The sequence below is a fragment of the Moschus berezovskii genome, chromosome X, assembly GCF_049115385.1.
Source record: "Moschus berezovskii isolate FMDL1 chromosome X, NW_MosBer_1.0, whole genome shotgun sequence".
Classification (NCBI taxonomy): Eukaryota; Metazoa; Chordata; class Mammalia; order Artiodactyla; family Moschidae; genus Moschus; species Moschus berezovskii.
In genome coordinates, this window is record NC_142488.1 from 41,808,491 (window position 1) to 41,826,571 (window position 18,081).

The 18,081-nt window shown below is 41.4% G+C and overlaps 1 protein-coding gene across 1 annotated transcript in view; it reads left to right on the forward strand.

Annotated features, from left to right (window-relative positions):
* The window catches only part of MAOA (monoamine oxidase A), an 85,040-nt gene that overhangs the window by 36,796 nt on the left and 30,163 nt on the right, over window positions 1–18,081 (forward strand). The window contains exons 4-6 of the mRNA XM_055438391.2: window positions 13,862–13,966; window positions 14,960–15,051; window positions 17,657–17,798. Of these exons, the coding sequence (XP_055294366.1) occupies window positions 13,862–13,966; window positions 14,960–15,051; window positions 17,657–17,798 (339 nt within the window). The remainder of the gene's footprint in view (window positions 1–13,861; window positions 13,967–14,959; window positions 15,052–17,656; window positions 17,799–18,081) is intronic.

Below are 18,081 nucleotides of genomic sequence, written 5' to 3' on the forward strand. Positions count from 1 at the left end.
AATGTAATGAATACTTTACTCGCAAAAGCTGTTGAGCTGAGTCCTCTTCATTTAAAAGACTTTGCTTATGTCAGGTTTTTCAAACAAAGAGAACAATTACCAAACTATTAGTACGTTTGCTTTCATTCCCATAGCTCTCATGTAATTTGTCAGACTCAGATGATACACAGTGAACCTCAGGCTGAGATTTAATTTTGTGTGTTTGCCAAAGTACCCAGTGGCCTAGTTTCCACAGCCATTTCCAGCAGATAAACAGCTCTGAAAAAAACATCAGGCTTTAGAGACATGGAAGGAAATCACCATCAGCTCACACTTCCTGGCCAGCAGCAGGTGATAAAGTAGACCGTGGGGCATAGCCGTGGGTACTGCTGCTGCTGCTACTAAGTGGCTTCAGTCGTGTCCAACTCTGTGCGACCCCACAGACAGCAGCCCACCAGGCTCCCCCGTCCCTGGGATTCTCCAGGCAAGAACACTGGAGTGGGTTGCCATTTCCTTCTCCAAGCCGTGGGTGCAGTCACTCACTAATCCACATAATTGTTTGCGTACCCACCCGAGAAATCCTGAATATCTGTGACTTTCCCCCAGTTGGTAGATTTTTAAAAATACTTTTCTGTTGTCCAAATGTTGGAGAGATTGTGCTAGGAATCTGATGGTTTCTGGTCCACCCTCCCTCCCACTGCAAGCCCTCATCACATCTCTACCAGTCTGAGTGCAGGAGCCATCACAGACGAAACTCCATCCAGTACAGGGACAGGGCTGCCTCTGCCTGGTCACTGGGATACACAAAGTGAAAGCTCTCAGTTAACAGCCTATCTGGCAAGAAGCTCTGCTTTGCCTTTGACCCTCTCAACCTGCTCTGCCGTACTTTCTGCCTGTACTGCTCTGTTCCCAGGGGAGCAGAGACCCAGACCTGAGACTCAACACAGAGCCCTTGCAGTTTTAGCTAGATGTACAAGTGAATTTGTTGCAGGAAGGAGGACCACTTCCAGGGCCCGAGAGTGGGCTCTTGTCTCATACTTGGAAATGAATTGTCCGAGGACACACATGCTGACAAAGAGAGAGACTAATGGGAAGGGGCACCCAGGCAGAGAACGGCAGGGAATCCGGGAGAACCTCTCTGCCACATGGCTTGAAATCTTGGGTTTTATGGTTATGGGATTAGTTTCTGGGTTGTCCCTGGCCAATCATTCTGGCTCAGGGTCCTTCCTGGTGGCACACGCATTGCTCAGCCAAGATGGATTCCAGCGAGGAGGATTCTGGGAGGTTGGTAGGACATATGGACTGGAGTCTTTTCCTTCCTTTTGCCCTTTCCCAATTCTTCCAGTTGTTGGTAGCTTCTTAGTTTCTCATTCCTTACCAGGACCTTCTATTGTAAGATGCCTCCTGAATGTGCTTACTGTCAGGCCTGGCCAGGGCAGGAGGTTTCAGTCAGTGGTTCCCCTAACAACTACATCTGACTTCTCCTGTTTGACTCAGTGTTGTGGAACTATGTGCCTTTTGTCCAGCAGAGGTATGCATAAGAATTTATTCCCATTTGTAGCATTTGGAAAATAAATATTCTATTTATTTTGGGTTTTCTTTCTAGCCTGTGTTTTCCTATGTTCTCTCAGGCCCCTACCAGTGACTGCCAGCATATGAAGAAAGCATGCCTAAGGGAATATTTTCCAAGCAATTTTATTTCCAAAAATGCTTTGCAAAAGAGGGAGCTTGTTGGTTGGGTAAATTTTGGAAGTGCTCCATATTCTAAGCCTGTCTTTGAGAGCCAAGATGTCCATTAGCAAATTAGAAGTATTATGAGGGCTAGCAGGTTTTTTTTTAAGCTGTTTAGCTATAAGTCAGCATTCTCCAGATTTATGGCCATGAACTCATTTTCATATAGCATCCAGAAATATCAGAGTGAGAAATGCTAACATAAATGTGGTTAGAGATTTAGGTACCCTAAGGAAGTGAGTCTTTCATCTTTCTCTTCTCTTTAGCACCTTACACATAGTGAATTCTAGTAACTTTGATGGTAATTTACTAGATTTGGTAATTACTACCAATGGTATTATTGATATTGGTTATTTTTAAAAAGCTATACCTGTGAATTTATATGGAAAAATCAGTGCCAAATTGGTGTTCATTTGAAGCTCTTGTCTGAGTTGGGGAAAGAGGGGGTCATTTGCATAAAAAGAGAGTGGATCCTTTCTGGGGACTAGGGGAACTAAGTGTGATAGGAGATGGGATATAAAAAAGCAAGATTTCCAGTCTTCCTCTTATTCCTTCATTTAACAAGCATTTCTTAGAACCTTGGTATTTATAATACAAGGCAATGTAGGAAATGAGGCATAATCCTTCTCAGGTGTGTTGAGACTAGTCCAGACGGTAAGACATGTACTTAACTCAGTTTAACATTGGAGGCAATGGCAAAGGGCTTTGAACAAATGAACAAAGTGCTCTAGTGCATTCAAAGGAAGCTAAAGTGGTTTCTGATCCAGGCAGCTAGGTGAGATCTTTGGGACCATGTCCCTCTCAGATCAGTATTCACTCATGCCTACAACCTCCAGGAGTGGAAGCACATCCTAATAGCTTTTCAGTGGAGGACCCAGCTCAGTGGCTTTGCAGGTCCAATCTTTCTGACGTGGAGACTGAGACACAGAGCTGGAGACCAGGGGAGTCTGAACTGAAAGCATGGAGACATGAACTCTGGTTCCGCCACTGCCAGGTACCGGCTGGGTTTAAACAAATTAGACACACATACACACACACACACACACATATACACAGGCATACCTCAGAGATACTATCAGTTTGGTTCTAGAACCACTGCAATGAAGCAAAAATATCACAATAAAGTGAGCCACACAACTTTGTTTCTCATTACATATATGAGTTATATTTACACTATACAATTAAGTGTGTAAGAGCATTATGGGACTTCCCTGGTGGCTCAGACGGTAAAGAATCCACCTGCAATGCAGGAGACCTGGGTTCAATCCTGGGTAGGGAAGATCCCCTGGAGGACAGCATGGCAACCCACTCCAGTATTCTTGCCTGGAGAATCCCATGGATAGAGGAGTCTGGCGGGCTACGGTCCATAGGGTTGCAAAGAGTTGGTCACAGTTGAAGCAACTTAGCATGCATGCATGCATGGCTAAATGAATAAGAATTTTACACAAACACTATAATGTGATAAGATCTAAGTTTTAGTGAATATTAGAATGACCTGTGGGATTTGTTCAAAATATAGATTGCCTTCCCACACACCCTTGATTAATAGGCCTGATGGCAGGATCCTTGTAATCTGTACCCTGAGTTATTCTGAGCAACTTCTACTATTAATCCAGGAATCTTGCAAATGGAAAGGGTTGGATTCTGGAAAAGTTTATGATATTCATTCACATGTATATTACTCTACAGCAGGGTTTCTCAACCAAGGCGCTACTGACTTTTGGAACTGGATAATTCTTTGTTGTAATGGGGCTATCCTGTGCATTGTAGGCTATCAAGCAGCAACCCCCAACCAATTATGACAACTAAAACTGTCTCCAGACATTGCCACATATAACCTGGGGAGCATAGTCAATCCTGGTTGAGAAGCACTCCTCAACAGGGACCAAAGCCCCAGGAGTCAGACTAGAGATAGTGATACTAATCTTTTTAGATCAAATCTGTTAACAGTGAAGAGCACCTTTCTCTAAAACCTTGAGGTCCCCAAAGAAAACATTCTCAAAGGGGTCTGTCTACCTGTCTTCTAATGTCTCAGCTATCCTACTCAAGTACTAGTCACACCAAACACTAACAATCAACTTATGTAGACTTTGGTATAAGATACATTTCCCCTGTATACTTTCTACTGGAGTGTGTATCACTCAAAGTATACAAAAAGATCTCAATATATCACTTTATCAGCCTCCATAGATAGAACCTGAAGTGTAGGTTGGATTATAGAAGGGAAGGAAATAAATGCCAATAAAGGGTTAATGAGTTGTTACAGCTGTGGGCAACTGAGGCTCAGTTCCCCTTAGTTCTACCTGAGAAATTGTGTGGACTATGCCAAAGAATTGCCTCACCAAGAGCAGAGAAGCTAAAAAAATAAAAAGAACAGAGAAGATGAGAGAATTTATCCACGTTCCTCACTGGCTGGGGTTGCCCTTATGTCCCATGGTGGATGTTGACCATTGAACATCTGTTGCAGAGTAAGCTTCAATAATCAGGTATAAGATGATCCATCCTTAGGATATCAGCCTCATCAGTCAAGGTTCAGTGAGATAAGCAAAATGACCAAAGGATTTATTATAGGAACTTGGCCTCACCTAACTGTGGGGAAATAAGTCTTTGCATCTGATGCTGGAGTTTGAAGGGCAGGCATTCAGGAAGGGAAGATAGACATATGATGAGGGAAAGCAAGAACAAGCTGGAACCCACAAGTGTGAGCTGGAGTCCAGATTAGTCTTTGTTGCCTCTGATCTTGACACTGTGGGTGTCTTGCAGAAGCCAGGATTCTTCATCATAGAGCTAAATACATATATACCTGGCCTAAGAGTTGGAGAAGGTGAAAGAGGATCCCAGAAGGGTGGAATAGTTGCAGGCCCTCATGCCATGAAAATCAGCAGCAATGCGTATGACCCCCAAAAGGAGTGGCTGCTTCACTTTTACTCTCTAGATTTCCCATAGGAATCTTTCTTGTGACCTATCCTAACCAGAAATACATAGGAAAGAAAACTCAGAAATCCAGTTCAGCCTGAACAAGTTATATCATCTCTTTCCTCTATCACTTGCTCAGTGAGCCCACATACAAAATGGCATACATGGTATCAAGGATGGAGACAATGTATGGGCTCAACAATACGACCTTCCACTCACCAAGACAGATTTGATTTCGGCTATCATTAGTCATTAAGGAAATATAAGTCCAAACCACAATGAGATACCACTTGGCATCCACCAGGGTGACTATAATCAGAGAGACAGACAATAACAAGTGTTGACAAGGATATGGAGATATTGGAACCTTCATACATTGCTGGTGGGAATGTAAGTTGGCGGCAGCTGCTTTGCGAAATACTTTGACAGTTCTTCAAAATGGAGTGGGAGAAAATTGAGAGTGACTTTTAATGAATAAGGGTTTCTTCTTGGGTTGATGAAAATGTTCTAAAATTAGCTGTGGTGATGGTTTCACAACTCAGAATATACTAAAAAGCATTGAATTTTGCACTTTGAATGGATGGATTGTAGAGTATGTGACTGATATCTTAGTAAAACTGTGAAAGAAAAACAGCCACTTATCTTCACACTGTAATATTTTCATCTTTTTTCTAACTGCCTAGTTCTCTTGAGTTAATAGTATTTGTGAAAGAGGAAAAATATTTTTTTAAATGCCCTGTCAATTATCTTTACTTACCCATGAACCTCCAGAAGAACTTGTATTATTTCTATATTAGTTGCTTTATTTGTAATGTTTGTATATACCTAGAGTCCCTTGGGAAAGATGACATAACTATGCATTTGAAACCTTTTATTCTTGATGTTATGGTATCATTTATACCTGAGTTTAATGGTTCTCTTTTTCCAGGGATGAGATTGCACAACTCAAAGTGCCCATTGTGTTAGCTGTACAAGTCCTGAGAGAGGGGGCTGAGTATAAGAGGAAAATGAGGTCATGAACTTAAGAATGTGCTGCTAGCCCTTGAAGTTATATAAGAGGTAGAGGGAGGAGAAGCATGAAAAATGCAAGCCGTAATGCTGTGCAAATAAAATAATAACAAATCCAGATGATGAATGAGTTCCCCAGGGAAATGGGTGGGCCAAGGAAGGCTGAGGATTGGACCCTGGGAGATTCAGTAGATCAGAGAAGAGAGGGTCTTACAAACAAGACCAGAGGAACCAGATGGCCACTTGGGAGAACCGATACATTAAGATAAGATATGGGAATTCCCTGGCAGTCCGATGGATAGGATTCCACACTTTCACTGGGGAAGGCCTGGGTTCAAGCCCTGGTCCCTGGAGAATTAAGATCCCATAAAACTCGTGGCATGGCCAAAAAAAAGGAGCGGGGGGGAAGTAGGATAGATGTTTCCTTGTAAATTATGATGGCTTTTTCTAGGTAAAGTAGCACTGTGTATAATGTTTGAAAAGAGTTTGGCTACCTGCATATGGAAAGAGGTAAAAAATGATTTTTTAAACTTCTAATACAACACGATCCTATTTAATGGGTCTCTTTTTAGATAATTTCTTTATTTAAAGCATTATTATGAACTATAGAAAACTAAACCACCAAAAGGTTTCTTATACAGGCTGGTCACAAAACAGTGAGACCAGAAAGGTGCCAGGGAATTCATATGGGTTGCACAGACATGTTATTAAATCAATCCAGAACATATCTGCTTATTTTCAAGACGATTAAGGAAAAATATTTGTCAGCTTCCCTCAGTGGCCTATGATACTCTTTAATAACACTGATTCCCTTCTGTTCAGCTAAATATTAAAAGTACAGAGCTGAAACTCACCACCATGCCAATTGGTAAATGCTACTTTCTGGCTTATTTTACAGGACCAACAATAAAGCTGTTGGGCTTCCCTGATAGCTCAGTTGGTAAAGAATCCTCCTGCAATGCAGGACACCCTGGTTCAATTCCTGGGTCGGGAAGATCCCCTGGAGAAGGGATAGGCTACTCACTCCAGTATTCTTGGGCTTCCCTTGTGGCTCAGCTGGTAAAGAATCGGCCTGCAGTGCGGGAGACCTGGGTTTGATCCCTGAGTTGGGAAGATCCCCTGGAAAAGGAAAAGGCTACCCACTCTAGTATTCTGGCCTAGAGAATTCCACGGACTGTGTAGTCTGTGGGGTTGTGAAGAGTCAGACACGATTGAACAACTTTTGTTTTCACTTTTCTTTCAATAGTAAAGAATGATGTGGGAGGCATCAACTGTCCTCCTCTCTTGTTTTTGAGCTTTATGTAAATGGACTCAAACTCTATGTATTTTTTGACTTTATTCTTTGACCAGCATGTTTTTTTTTAATTGTTTTTGGCCATGCTGCAATGACTTGTGAGATCTTAGTTCCCCAGCTAGGGATCGAACCAGGGCCCTGGCATTGAGAGCTCCAAATCCTAACCAGTGGACCACCTGGGAATTCCCTCACTGATATATTTTAAAGTTACATCCATGTTGATTGGTGTTGTTCATAGTTTATTCATTTTCACTGCTTCAGAATGGACATTCATGTGTGTCTTAGTCTGCCTATCTAAAGCTCAAAAATGCATCATGCAGATACATGTACATGAGGGAGATGGAAGAAAAGGAATGTTAGACACAAAATTCACTACAGTGGCTCTCTCTTGTGCAGAGGAGACTGGATGTGACTGGGGAGAAACATATGCTGTACATCTAAATTTCTGGTGATATCACGCTTCTCAAATTGGATAGGGTGCATGTGGTTGTTCATTTCTATTATTTCTCTTTAAACTATAATTTTTTTTCATATATAGCATATTTCATAGTAAAAATTTAATAGCATTAAATAGCTTGCTCAGTAACATTGATGTGTTAAGAACGCCCTCCTCTTGCCTTAATTGGGCAAGCATCCAAAACTTAAAAAAAAAGCAACAACAAACTATCCTCTCCTGGCAACAGTCTCCCTTTATTATGAACATTGGTAGAGTGAAGATGTGGTTTCTCAAGGAGACTTAAGTATTTGGGGCACAATTCCAGGGACATTGCGTTCTACTTGACATCAACAACTCTGGCTATGTCAAAGGCACAGAGATTACAAGCCACTTAGAAAGGATAGAAAGGTTTCAGAGTATAAGCACAAAATTTACTTTACTTTTACCCAAGGTTTTTTTTAATTTTTGCTTTAGCCATGCTCTTTGTAAAATGTAGTATTCTAGGAGAATCTGCCTCACATTCTTAGGTTATAAAGGCATTTCTTGCTGAGAAGTGGTTTAGGATTGAGAAACAGCCGACATTTTGGGGCAAAAACTATAGAATCACCTGTCAATGCAGGAGACGTAAGAGATGGGAATTCAATCCCTGGGTTGGGAAGATCCCCTGGAGGAGGATATGGCATCCCACTCCAGTATTCTTGCCTGGCAAATCCCCATGGACAGAGGAGCCTTGAGGGCTACAGTCCATGGGGTTGCAAAGAATCGGAAATGACTGAAGTGACTTAGCATGCACACATGCATAGAATCACATTTAAGATAGAGTGAAGGTGCATTCCCAAACAGTTTTCACCCAGCTAAGAGCCATCTCCAGGTCCTCCCACTGCCCTATTTTAGGGATTTACCCAGGCAGCAAGTAGTCTTGAATTGTCTAGTTTCGAAGCAGGCCATGAAGGAAATAAGCCTTCAGGGACTGGTGAGAAAGGAAGAGGTACATGACTGTTTCCACATACATGTGTTTCTTTAGCACACTGAGATTTTCTGTGAAATAACAACAAAGAAGCCAAACACTGCTAAGGGAGAAACTCATGAACACCTTTTATCAACTTAGTACTTCTGTCAACAGGATAAAAATTAACATCATGGCGGGCCTCTATGATCTCCTTTTAAAAGATTCCATAACTCCCATAACTCCCATTTCTAAAAAAGATGACCAGGCTAGACCCTTCTTGCTCGCTGAATGCTTCCCCTCTCCTGCCACCTCTCTTTGTTGTTCAAAGCTCACACCACATGGTCTTTAGGACCTTGGGTGAAATCCTATTCTGGTTGGTATCAAACTTATCATATTTATTTATCATACTTAATGTCCCCTGATGATTAAGCATATTTAAGGATTTTCAAGGAAACTAAGCCATGCTATGTGGGGCCACCCAAGATGGAGGGGTCATGGTGGAGAGGTCTGACAGAATGTGGTCCACTGGAGAAGGAAATGGCAAACCACTTCAGTATTCTTGCCTTGAGAACCCTATGAACAGTATGAAAAGGTAAAAAGATAGGACCCTGAAAGAGGAACTCCCCTGGTCAGTAGGTGCCCAATATGCTACTGGAGATCAGTGGAGAAAGAAATCCAGAAAGAATGAAGGGATGTAGCCAAAGCAAAAACAACACCCAGTTGTGGATGTGACCAGTGATAGAAGCAAACTCCAATGCTGTAAAGAGCAATATTGCGTAGGAAGCTGGAATGTTAGGTCCATGAATCAAGGCAAATTGGAAGTGGTCAAACAGGAGATGGCAAGAGTAAACATTGACATTCAAGGAATCAGCGAATTAAAATGGACTGGAATGGGTGAATTTAACTCAGATGACCATTTTATCTACTACTATGGGCAGGAATCCCTTAGAAGAAATGGAGTAGCCATCACAGTGAACAAGAGTCCAAAATGCAGTACTTGGATGCAATCTCAAAAACGACAGAATGATCTCTGTTCATTTCCAAGGCAAACCATTCATTATCACAGTAATCAAAGTCTATGCCCCGATCAGTAAAGCTGAAGAAGCTGAAGTTGAACGGTTCTATGAAGACCTACAAGACCTTTTAGAACTAACACCCCAAAAAGATGTACTTTTCATTATAGGGGACTGGAATGCAAAAGTAGGAAGTCAAGAAACACCTGGAGTAACAGGCAAATTTGGCCTTGGAGCACGGGATGAAGCAGGGCAAAGGCTAATAGAGTTTTGATAAGAGAACGCACTGGTCACAGCAAACACCCTCTTCCAACAACACAAGAGAAGACTCTACACATGGACATCACCAGATGACCAACACCAAAATCAGATTGATTATATTCTTTGCAGCCAAAGATGGAGAAGCTCTATACAGTTAGCAAAAACAAGACCAGGAGCTGACTGTGGCTCAGATCATGAACTCCTTATTGCCAAATTCAGAATTGGCAAATTCTTAAATTGAAGAAAGTAGGGAAAACCACTAAACCATTCAGGTATGACCTAAATCAGATCCCTTATGATTATACAGTGGAAGTGACAACTAGATCTGATAGAGAGAGCCTGAATAACTATGGACAGAGGTTCATGACGTTGTCCAGGAGACAGGGACCAAGACCATTCCCAGGAAAAAGAAATGCAAAAAAAAAAAAAATGGCTGTCTGAGGAGGCCTTACAAATAGCTGTGAAAAGAATAGAAGCGAAAAGCGAAGGAGAAAAGGAAAGATATACCCATTGGAATGCAGAGTTCCAAAGAATAGCAAGGAGAGATAAGAAAGTCTTCCTCAGCGATCAATGCAAAGAAATAGAGGAAAACAATAGAATGGGAAAGACTAGAGATCTCTTCAAGAAAATTAGAGATACCAAGGGGACATTTCATGCAAAGATGGGCTCAATAAAGGATAGAAATGGTACGGACCTGACAGAAGCAGAAGATATGGTAAGAAGAGGTGGCAAGAATACACAGAAGAACTGTGCAAAAAAGATCTTCATGGCCCAGTTAATCACAATGGTGTGATCACACACCTAGAGCCAGACATCCTGGAATGTTAAGTCAAGTGGGCCTTTAGGAAGCATCACTATGAACAAAGCTAGTGGAGGTGATGGAATTCCAGTTGAGCTATTTCAAAACCTGAAAGATGATGCTGTGAATGTGCTGCACTCAATATGCCAGCAAATTTGGAAAACTCAGCAGTGGCCACAGGACTGGAAAAGGTTAGTCTTCATTCCAATCCCAAAGAAAGGCAATGCCAAAGAATGCTCAAACTACCGCACAATTGCACTCATCTCACACGCTAGTCAAGTCATGCTCAAAATTCTCCAAGCCAGGCTTCAGCAACACATGAACCGTGAACTTCCAGATGTTCAAGCTTGTTTTAGAAAAGGCAGAGGAACCAGAGATCAAATTGGCAACATCTGCTGGATCATCGAAAATGCAAGAGAGTTCCAGAAAACCATCTATTTCTGCTTCATTGACTATGCCAAAGCCTTTGACGGTGTGGATCACAACAAACTGTGGAAAATTCTGAAAGAGATGTGAATACCAGACCACCTGACCTGCCTCTTGAGAAACCTGTATGCAGGTCAGGAAGCAACAGTTAGAACTGGACATGGAACAACAGACTGGTTCCAAATAGGAAAAGGAGTATGTCAAGGCTGTATATTGTCACCCTGCTTATTGAACTTATATGCAGAGTACATCATGAGGAACGCTGGGCTGGAAGAAGCACAAGCTGGAATCAAGATTGCCGGGAGAAATATCAATAACCTCAGATATGCAGATGACACCACCCTTATGGCAGAAAGTGAAGAGGAACTAAAGAACCTCTTGATGAAAGTAAAAGAGGAGAGTGAAAAAGTTGGCTTAAATCTCAACATTCAGAAAACTAAGATCATGGCATCTGGTCCCATCACTTCATGGGAAATAGATGGAAAAACAGTGGAAACAGTGTCAGACTTGATTTTTTTTGGGCTCCAAAATCACTCCTGATGCTGATTGCAGCCATGAAATTAAAAGACGCTTACTCCTTGAAAGGAAAGTTATGACCAACCTTGATAGTATATTAAAAAGCAGAGACATTACTTTGCCAACCAAGGTCCGTCTAGTCAAGGCTATGGTTTTTCCCGTGGTCATGTATGGATGTGAGAGTTGGACTGTGAAGAAAGCTGAGCACCGAAGAATTGATGGTTTTGAACTGTGGTGCTGGAGAAGACTCTTGAGAGTCCCTTGGACTGCAAGGAGATCCAACCAGTCCATTCTAAAGGAGATCAATCCTGGGTGTTCATTGGAAAGACTGATGCTAAAGCTGAAACTCCAATACTTTGGCCACCTCATGCGACGAGTTGACGACTGAGCGACTGAACTGAACTGAACTGAACTCCTTGGAAGGAAAGTTATGACCAACCTACACAACATATTAAAATGCAGAGACATTACTTTGCCAACAAAGGTCTATCTAGTCAAGGCTATGGTTTTTCCAGTAGTGATGTATGGATGTGAGAGTTGGTCTATAAAGAAAGCTGAGCACCGAAGAATTGATGCTTTTGAACTGTGGTGTTGGAGAAAACTCTTGAGAGTCCCTTGGACTGCAAGGAGATCCAACCAGTCCATTCTAAAGGAGATCAGTCCTGGATGTTCATTGGAAGAATTGATGTTGAAGCTGAAACTCCAATCCTTTGGCCACCTGATGTGAAGAGCTGACTCATTTGAAAAGACCCTGATGCTGGGAAAGATTGAGGGCAGGAGGAGAAGGGGACAACAGAAGATGAGATGGTTGGATGGCATCACCGACTCAATGGACATGAGTTTGGGTTGGCTCTGGGATTTGGTGATGGACAGGCTGGCATGCTGCAGCTCATGGGGTCGCAGAATCAGACTTGACTCAGCAACTGAAGTCAACTGAACTGAACTGAACTGTAGGATTTTCTTAAACAGATTTTTTCAAAGCAAAGATCAGTTTGGTATGAGACTATTACTTGAGTATAAAATATAGATTTTTTTTTTAATTTCAATTAAGGAAACAAGAGCCAACTATTCTGAATGCTGCTTGTGAACTATTATTTAACCCAGTCTCTCTCCTGTGCATAGTTATTTTTGTGTCTGCCGGTTTCTCTCAGAACATTCTTGCATATTTTCCAAAGTTGACCCTGTTACGCTTGAGCTTCTTAGTCTCCTTATTTATTCCTTAGAAACATAAAAGATGTGTGGAAGATTTATAAGGTTCACATTTCAGAGTTCTCTTTCTTTTAGTCAGTAAGTTTAAAATGTTTCTTGTACAAAACTATCTCAACATTCCATCAATCATATAAGAGGCTGGAAAGCTTATTGTTTATGAGCAAAGGCTGTGGGAGCAGGAAATTTCTGTCCTACTGTTTTCTAGCTTATATCACTAAGGTTCAGTTTCCTCATTTGTAAAATGGGAATATTAATAGTTCTTTCCTCCAGAGGGTTGGGGTGAGCGTTACAGGAGACAATGCATAGAAAGAGCTTTGGCCAGTGCCAGGCATGGAAAAATTCTTAATAACTATTAGTAATAATGGTGGTGATGGTGGTAGTGATGATGATAAAGGATTTGGAGTCTTAAAAAGTTGTCTTGCAGCACTACAACAAAGTGTTTTCAGATAAGAAATCAGATCACATAATCTGCCAAGGTTATTTGAATTTGCTACTCTGGAAAGGAAAATGACTTCTTTGTCACTTAATGGCCGCCATGTAGTCTTACTCAGTTGGAGAGTGTGTGTGAGTGTACGCCCATGAATGCTAATGCTCTTCTGTCTTATGTCCCTGCCTTGATGGTCAAGAGTCTTACTTTAGCCCTTTTTAAAAATCCAACTCTTAATATTGTTCGGTGCACACAGTACACACAGTAGGTTTTCTACAAATACTGCATGTTTCTATTCAATAAAATTGAAATTGTGTGCAAAATGTATTAATAGACAATGTTTTAACCTTATGAAGATTTACAAGATGTTTTAAAGAAAAAGGAATTCAATTATGAAATAAAGGGAATTCCCTGGCGCTTCCAATGCAAAGGGCACGGGTTCATTCCCTGGCAGGGAACTAAGATCCCATAAGCTATATGGCGTGGCAAAAAAAAAAAGAAAAAAAAGCCTTAAGAAGGATCTAGACCTGCTTTCTTTTCCTAAGGACTTACCCTTCCCTCATAGTAGCACAATGCCTGTCACACAACTGAAGTGAAGTAAATGGTGGCGAAGTGGTTAGGATTCTAGATTTTCATTGATAGGGCCCAGGTTCAACCCCTGGTCGGGGAACTGAGATCCCACAAGCCAAGCAGCCAAAAAAAATCTGTCAAAACCAGCTAAAATGACACTAGGGTATTCTTGATAGTCTAACTGTAATTTGAGTCTTGTATAAGTGCTGTCCATCATTGCTTTTTGACACAGTAGAGGATCCTGTTTCTTAGAAAATGGCTCTGAGGTTGACTGGATGGGATTTTTAGAATGTCATCCTAATTTAACATATTATCCTTTTCTTTTAGGGAAAATCTTATCCATTTCGTGGTGCCTTCCCTCCAGTATGGAATCCCATTGCCTATCTGGATTACAACAACCTGTGGCGGACCATGGATAACATGGGAAAAGAGGTAAAGTGTGTGTTCAGCTTGCCCTTAACCTGTGACTGAAATCAATAGCAAATGTTTAATATCCTTCCACAGTGCAGGCAACATTGATGTATATCATTTCCAATGTACCCAATAACTCTGCCACGTTGGTAGTATTTCTGCTCTAACGAGAAGAAATTTAGTGCCAAGGGGTTACATAATTTCCCCAAGATCATACAACAAGGGAACCAGGATTCAAACCCACATGTCTCTGATACTAATGTGTGTACCTGTGTGTTTTCAACTCTATGCCACTGAGTATTTATATGACATATTTTTACTAGGAATCCTACTTAGTGTGATCTTATCCATATATTATGCCACCTGAGATAATAAAGGGAAAGAAGATTTGTTTCCTCAAAGTGTTTTTTCACTGAGTATCAGTAACTCAGTAACTGTAACATCCATCTCTCAAACTTAATTTGGGAATTTAAAATGGCTGTTGTGGGCGCGTGTGTGCATGCTAAATCTCTTCAGTCATGTCTGACTCATTGCGACCCTATGGTTGGTAGCCCACCAGGCTCCTCTGTCCATGGAATTCTCCAGGCAAGAATACTGTAGTGGGTTACCATACCCTCTTTCATTACCTTTCAATAATAATTATGATGATGACCATCATAATTGCCAGGCTTCTCCATCCATGGGATTTTCCAGGCAAGAACACTGGAGTGGGTTGCCATTGCCTTCTCCCATAATTACATATTAATTTATATAAATGCATATATTTAGGTATTATTTTGGCAACAGCATTAGGGCATAGAATCCAAAGAGCTATCCATTCCAAACCCACCACTGGGTATGTAGTGTATGTTTATAGTGTATGTATACACCACTGTCTATATGCACATAGGATTCTATGCACATCACACATTCCAACATAGAGAAACCAGTTTTCAGAGTTTCTCCTGAGGTCCTCTTGGTGGTCCAGTGGGCAGTAACCATCAGACCTAAATATCAGCCTTCCTTTCTCTGCAGATTCCAGCTGATGCACCATGGGAGGCCCCACATGCAGTGGAATGGGATCAGATGACTATGAAAGATCTCATCGAAAAACTCTGCTGGACAAAGTAATCTTGACTATTTAACATGTATTTTTTATCTTCCCTTCATATCATCCCTATCCTATCTTGAACTTCAGAGTTTTGCTTCCTAAGTTATAGGAAAAGTTAAGGGGAAACTTAATGACATTTCCATCAATAGTGACTTTAAGGGCCCTTGAGACACTCAGAGCAGGATTCAACATAAAGTGAATCTAAAACATAAGAAAAAAAGTAGGTGAAGGAAGTTGAGCTTTTTTTTTTAATGAAAGAGTTGTGTGCTTCGCCATAAAAGAAGTAATTGTGTTTTCAGATAATATAGAGGTCAGCTGCAAAAGCGATTTAGAAAGGTGTTAAAGTAATTTCATATAAATATGGAAGAACTAGAGGGAAGCTAGTATATATTAATGAAAACTATAAATTATATGTTTTCAATGGGAATCTGTGTTATTAACTGAGTTACAGATCATTCTGTCAGCATTTGGGGGCTGCTGTGTGAAGGCACCATACGAAGCACTGAGGAATGGTGGTGAACTTATGATTCATGGCCCCTAACCTCATGGAGTTGATATATTTTTAGCAGGAGAGACTGTATTTATACACATTACATAATTCTAGGAGAGATTGAAATGGGGGAACCTGACCTCTCTTGAGGGTGAAGGAGAGATTCCTTGTTGAAACAAAGGAGTTACTACATCAACTAAGAATGAGCCACAAAGGGTGGTAAGGGACAGGGAAGGATGGATGGTGTGAGGGCAAGCTGTCTTCCAGGAATGTGCCTAATGGATGAGGGAAAGAGGAAAGATAGATGGTGTGAGAGAATGGCATCTTCCATGAATGAGCCATAATAGATGGAGGAGACAGGAAGGGTGGATGCTGTGGGAATTAAGAATCTTCATTGAAGGCGCGATAGTGGTTGGGGGAAGACAGGAAGGGTGTTTAGTGTGGGTAAATGGTATCTTGCAGGATAAGTAATGGGATGGGGAAGTTAGGAAGATGGGATGGTGTGAAGAGATGGTATACTCCAGGAATGAGCCAATATATGAGGGAGACAAGGAAATGGATGCTGTGAGGGGATGGTATCTTTCAGGAATGAACCACAGGGGATGAAAGAAGACATGAAAGATGGTGTGTGAACATGGTATCTTTTAAGAATGACCCAGTTGATGAGAGAGAAAGGAAGGGTGGATGGTGTGTGGGGTTGCTAAATTCAGGAGTAAACCATATTGTGTGCAGGGGACAGGAAATAGTGGATGGTGTAGCAGAATGGTATCTTCTGGGTATGACCCTCTGTTGATAAGGGAAACAGGAAAGATGGATGATGTGGGAGGCAGGTATGTGCCAAGGATGAGCCATAGTGCATGGGTAGAAACAGGAAGGATGGATAATATGTTGGGATGGTGTCTTCCAGGATAAGCCACAGTGGATGGAGGAAGGTGGGGAGGTTGTGTGGTTGTGGGGATAGTATCTTTGAGAAATGCACCAATTGGTGGAGGATATAAGAGATATATTATGTGAGATGATGGTATTTTTCAGGAATGAGCCATAGTGGATGGAGGAGACAGGAGATATGGTTGGTGAGAAGGGGTGATGTTGCAGTAGCGAACCATAGTAATGGGGAAAAATAGTAAAGAGGGAGGGATAGTTTCTTTCAGGAATAAGTCATAGTGGATGGGATGGATGGAAGGATGAATGGTTGAGGCATGTTATTTTCCAGTAATCGGCCACAAATAATGGTGGGAGATGTGACGGTTGGATAGTATGGGAAATGCCCACCCCCATGCCCAGTATAGAGAACAGGGAGCAGCTTACAAAGGCCCCCAAGATGGGGAGATTGACATGTTTTAACAATGAGTGAACAGTATGTTTGCCTAGACCATAAAGATGCCATGAGGAAATGATGTAATGGGAGTTTACAGAATTTGAGAGGCTGATGGTGCAAGACACATTATTGACCATATACAAGACTTTTTGCCTTTTGCTGTTAACATCATTGAAGGGTTGAGAAGGAAATGGCAGCCCATGCCAGTATTCTTGCCTGGAGAATCCCATGAACAGAGGAGCCTGGCAGCCTACAGTCCATGGGGTTGCAAGAGTTGGACACGACTTAGCGACTAAACCACCACCATCAAGCAGAATGTTTATTTTTTGTTTATTTTGTTTGTTTGTTTCTTAGTTCTGGACTGTGGAAAGACTTAATTGGCTGTAATGTAGAGAAGGATCATGAGGGGATGTAGTCATATGATTAAGTAGGGATACCCAGGAGCAGCCATCACTGTTTTAACCCAGGTGAGGAACAGTGGTAGCCTGGACCAGGGTGGGGGCAGTGGAGGTGTTGAGGAGAGGAAGTTTGTTCAAATAAGTGAAAACGGTATCCTCAGTGAACCCTGACAAGCATATTAACCTTTTAGACTGCACTGGGATTAGCATGTTTGGAGCTAACCCATAATTTCCAACAAGTCAGGAAAAAATTATTTCCCCCTAGAGTTAAAATCTGCATTCTGTCAGAGGTTGAGTCCATGAGTATTTTTTAAAGGCATAGAAATGGTTTCTAACCATACTAAATTATGTTTTTAAAAGATAATGTCATGTGTATCATGTATGTATTTACCCCTGACTCTTGTTCTATGAGCAGGACTGCTCGGCAGTTTGCATCTCTCTTTGTGAATATCAATGTGACCTCTGAACCCCATGAGGTGTCTGCCCTGTGGTTCTTGTGGTACGTGAAACAATGTGGAGGCACCACTCGGATATTCTCCATTACCAACGGGGGCCAGGTATGAAGTGTCCATTCTCACACTAAACTTCATGTCTGATTGTATCCTCAGCCAATGGAGTATCTTAATAATTGCTTCTGTATTTTGAAATAAGAGTGAATTTGAAACAATTTCAAAAACAGTTATCTGAAAACAAAATTTTCTCATTTTCAAAAATAAGTTCATGACTAAAGAATGTTTCATTTTGAATTTGGTTTGAGGAATTCAATTCCATCCTTTTGGAAGTAGGTGAAATTAGACTATGTAGGAAGAGCTCAATTTTTAAAATCAACTAATTTCCAAA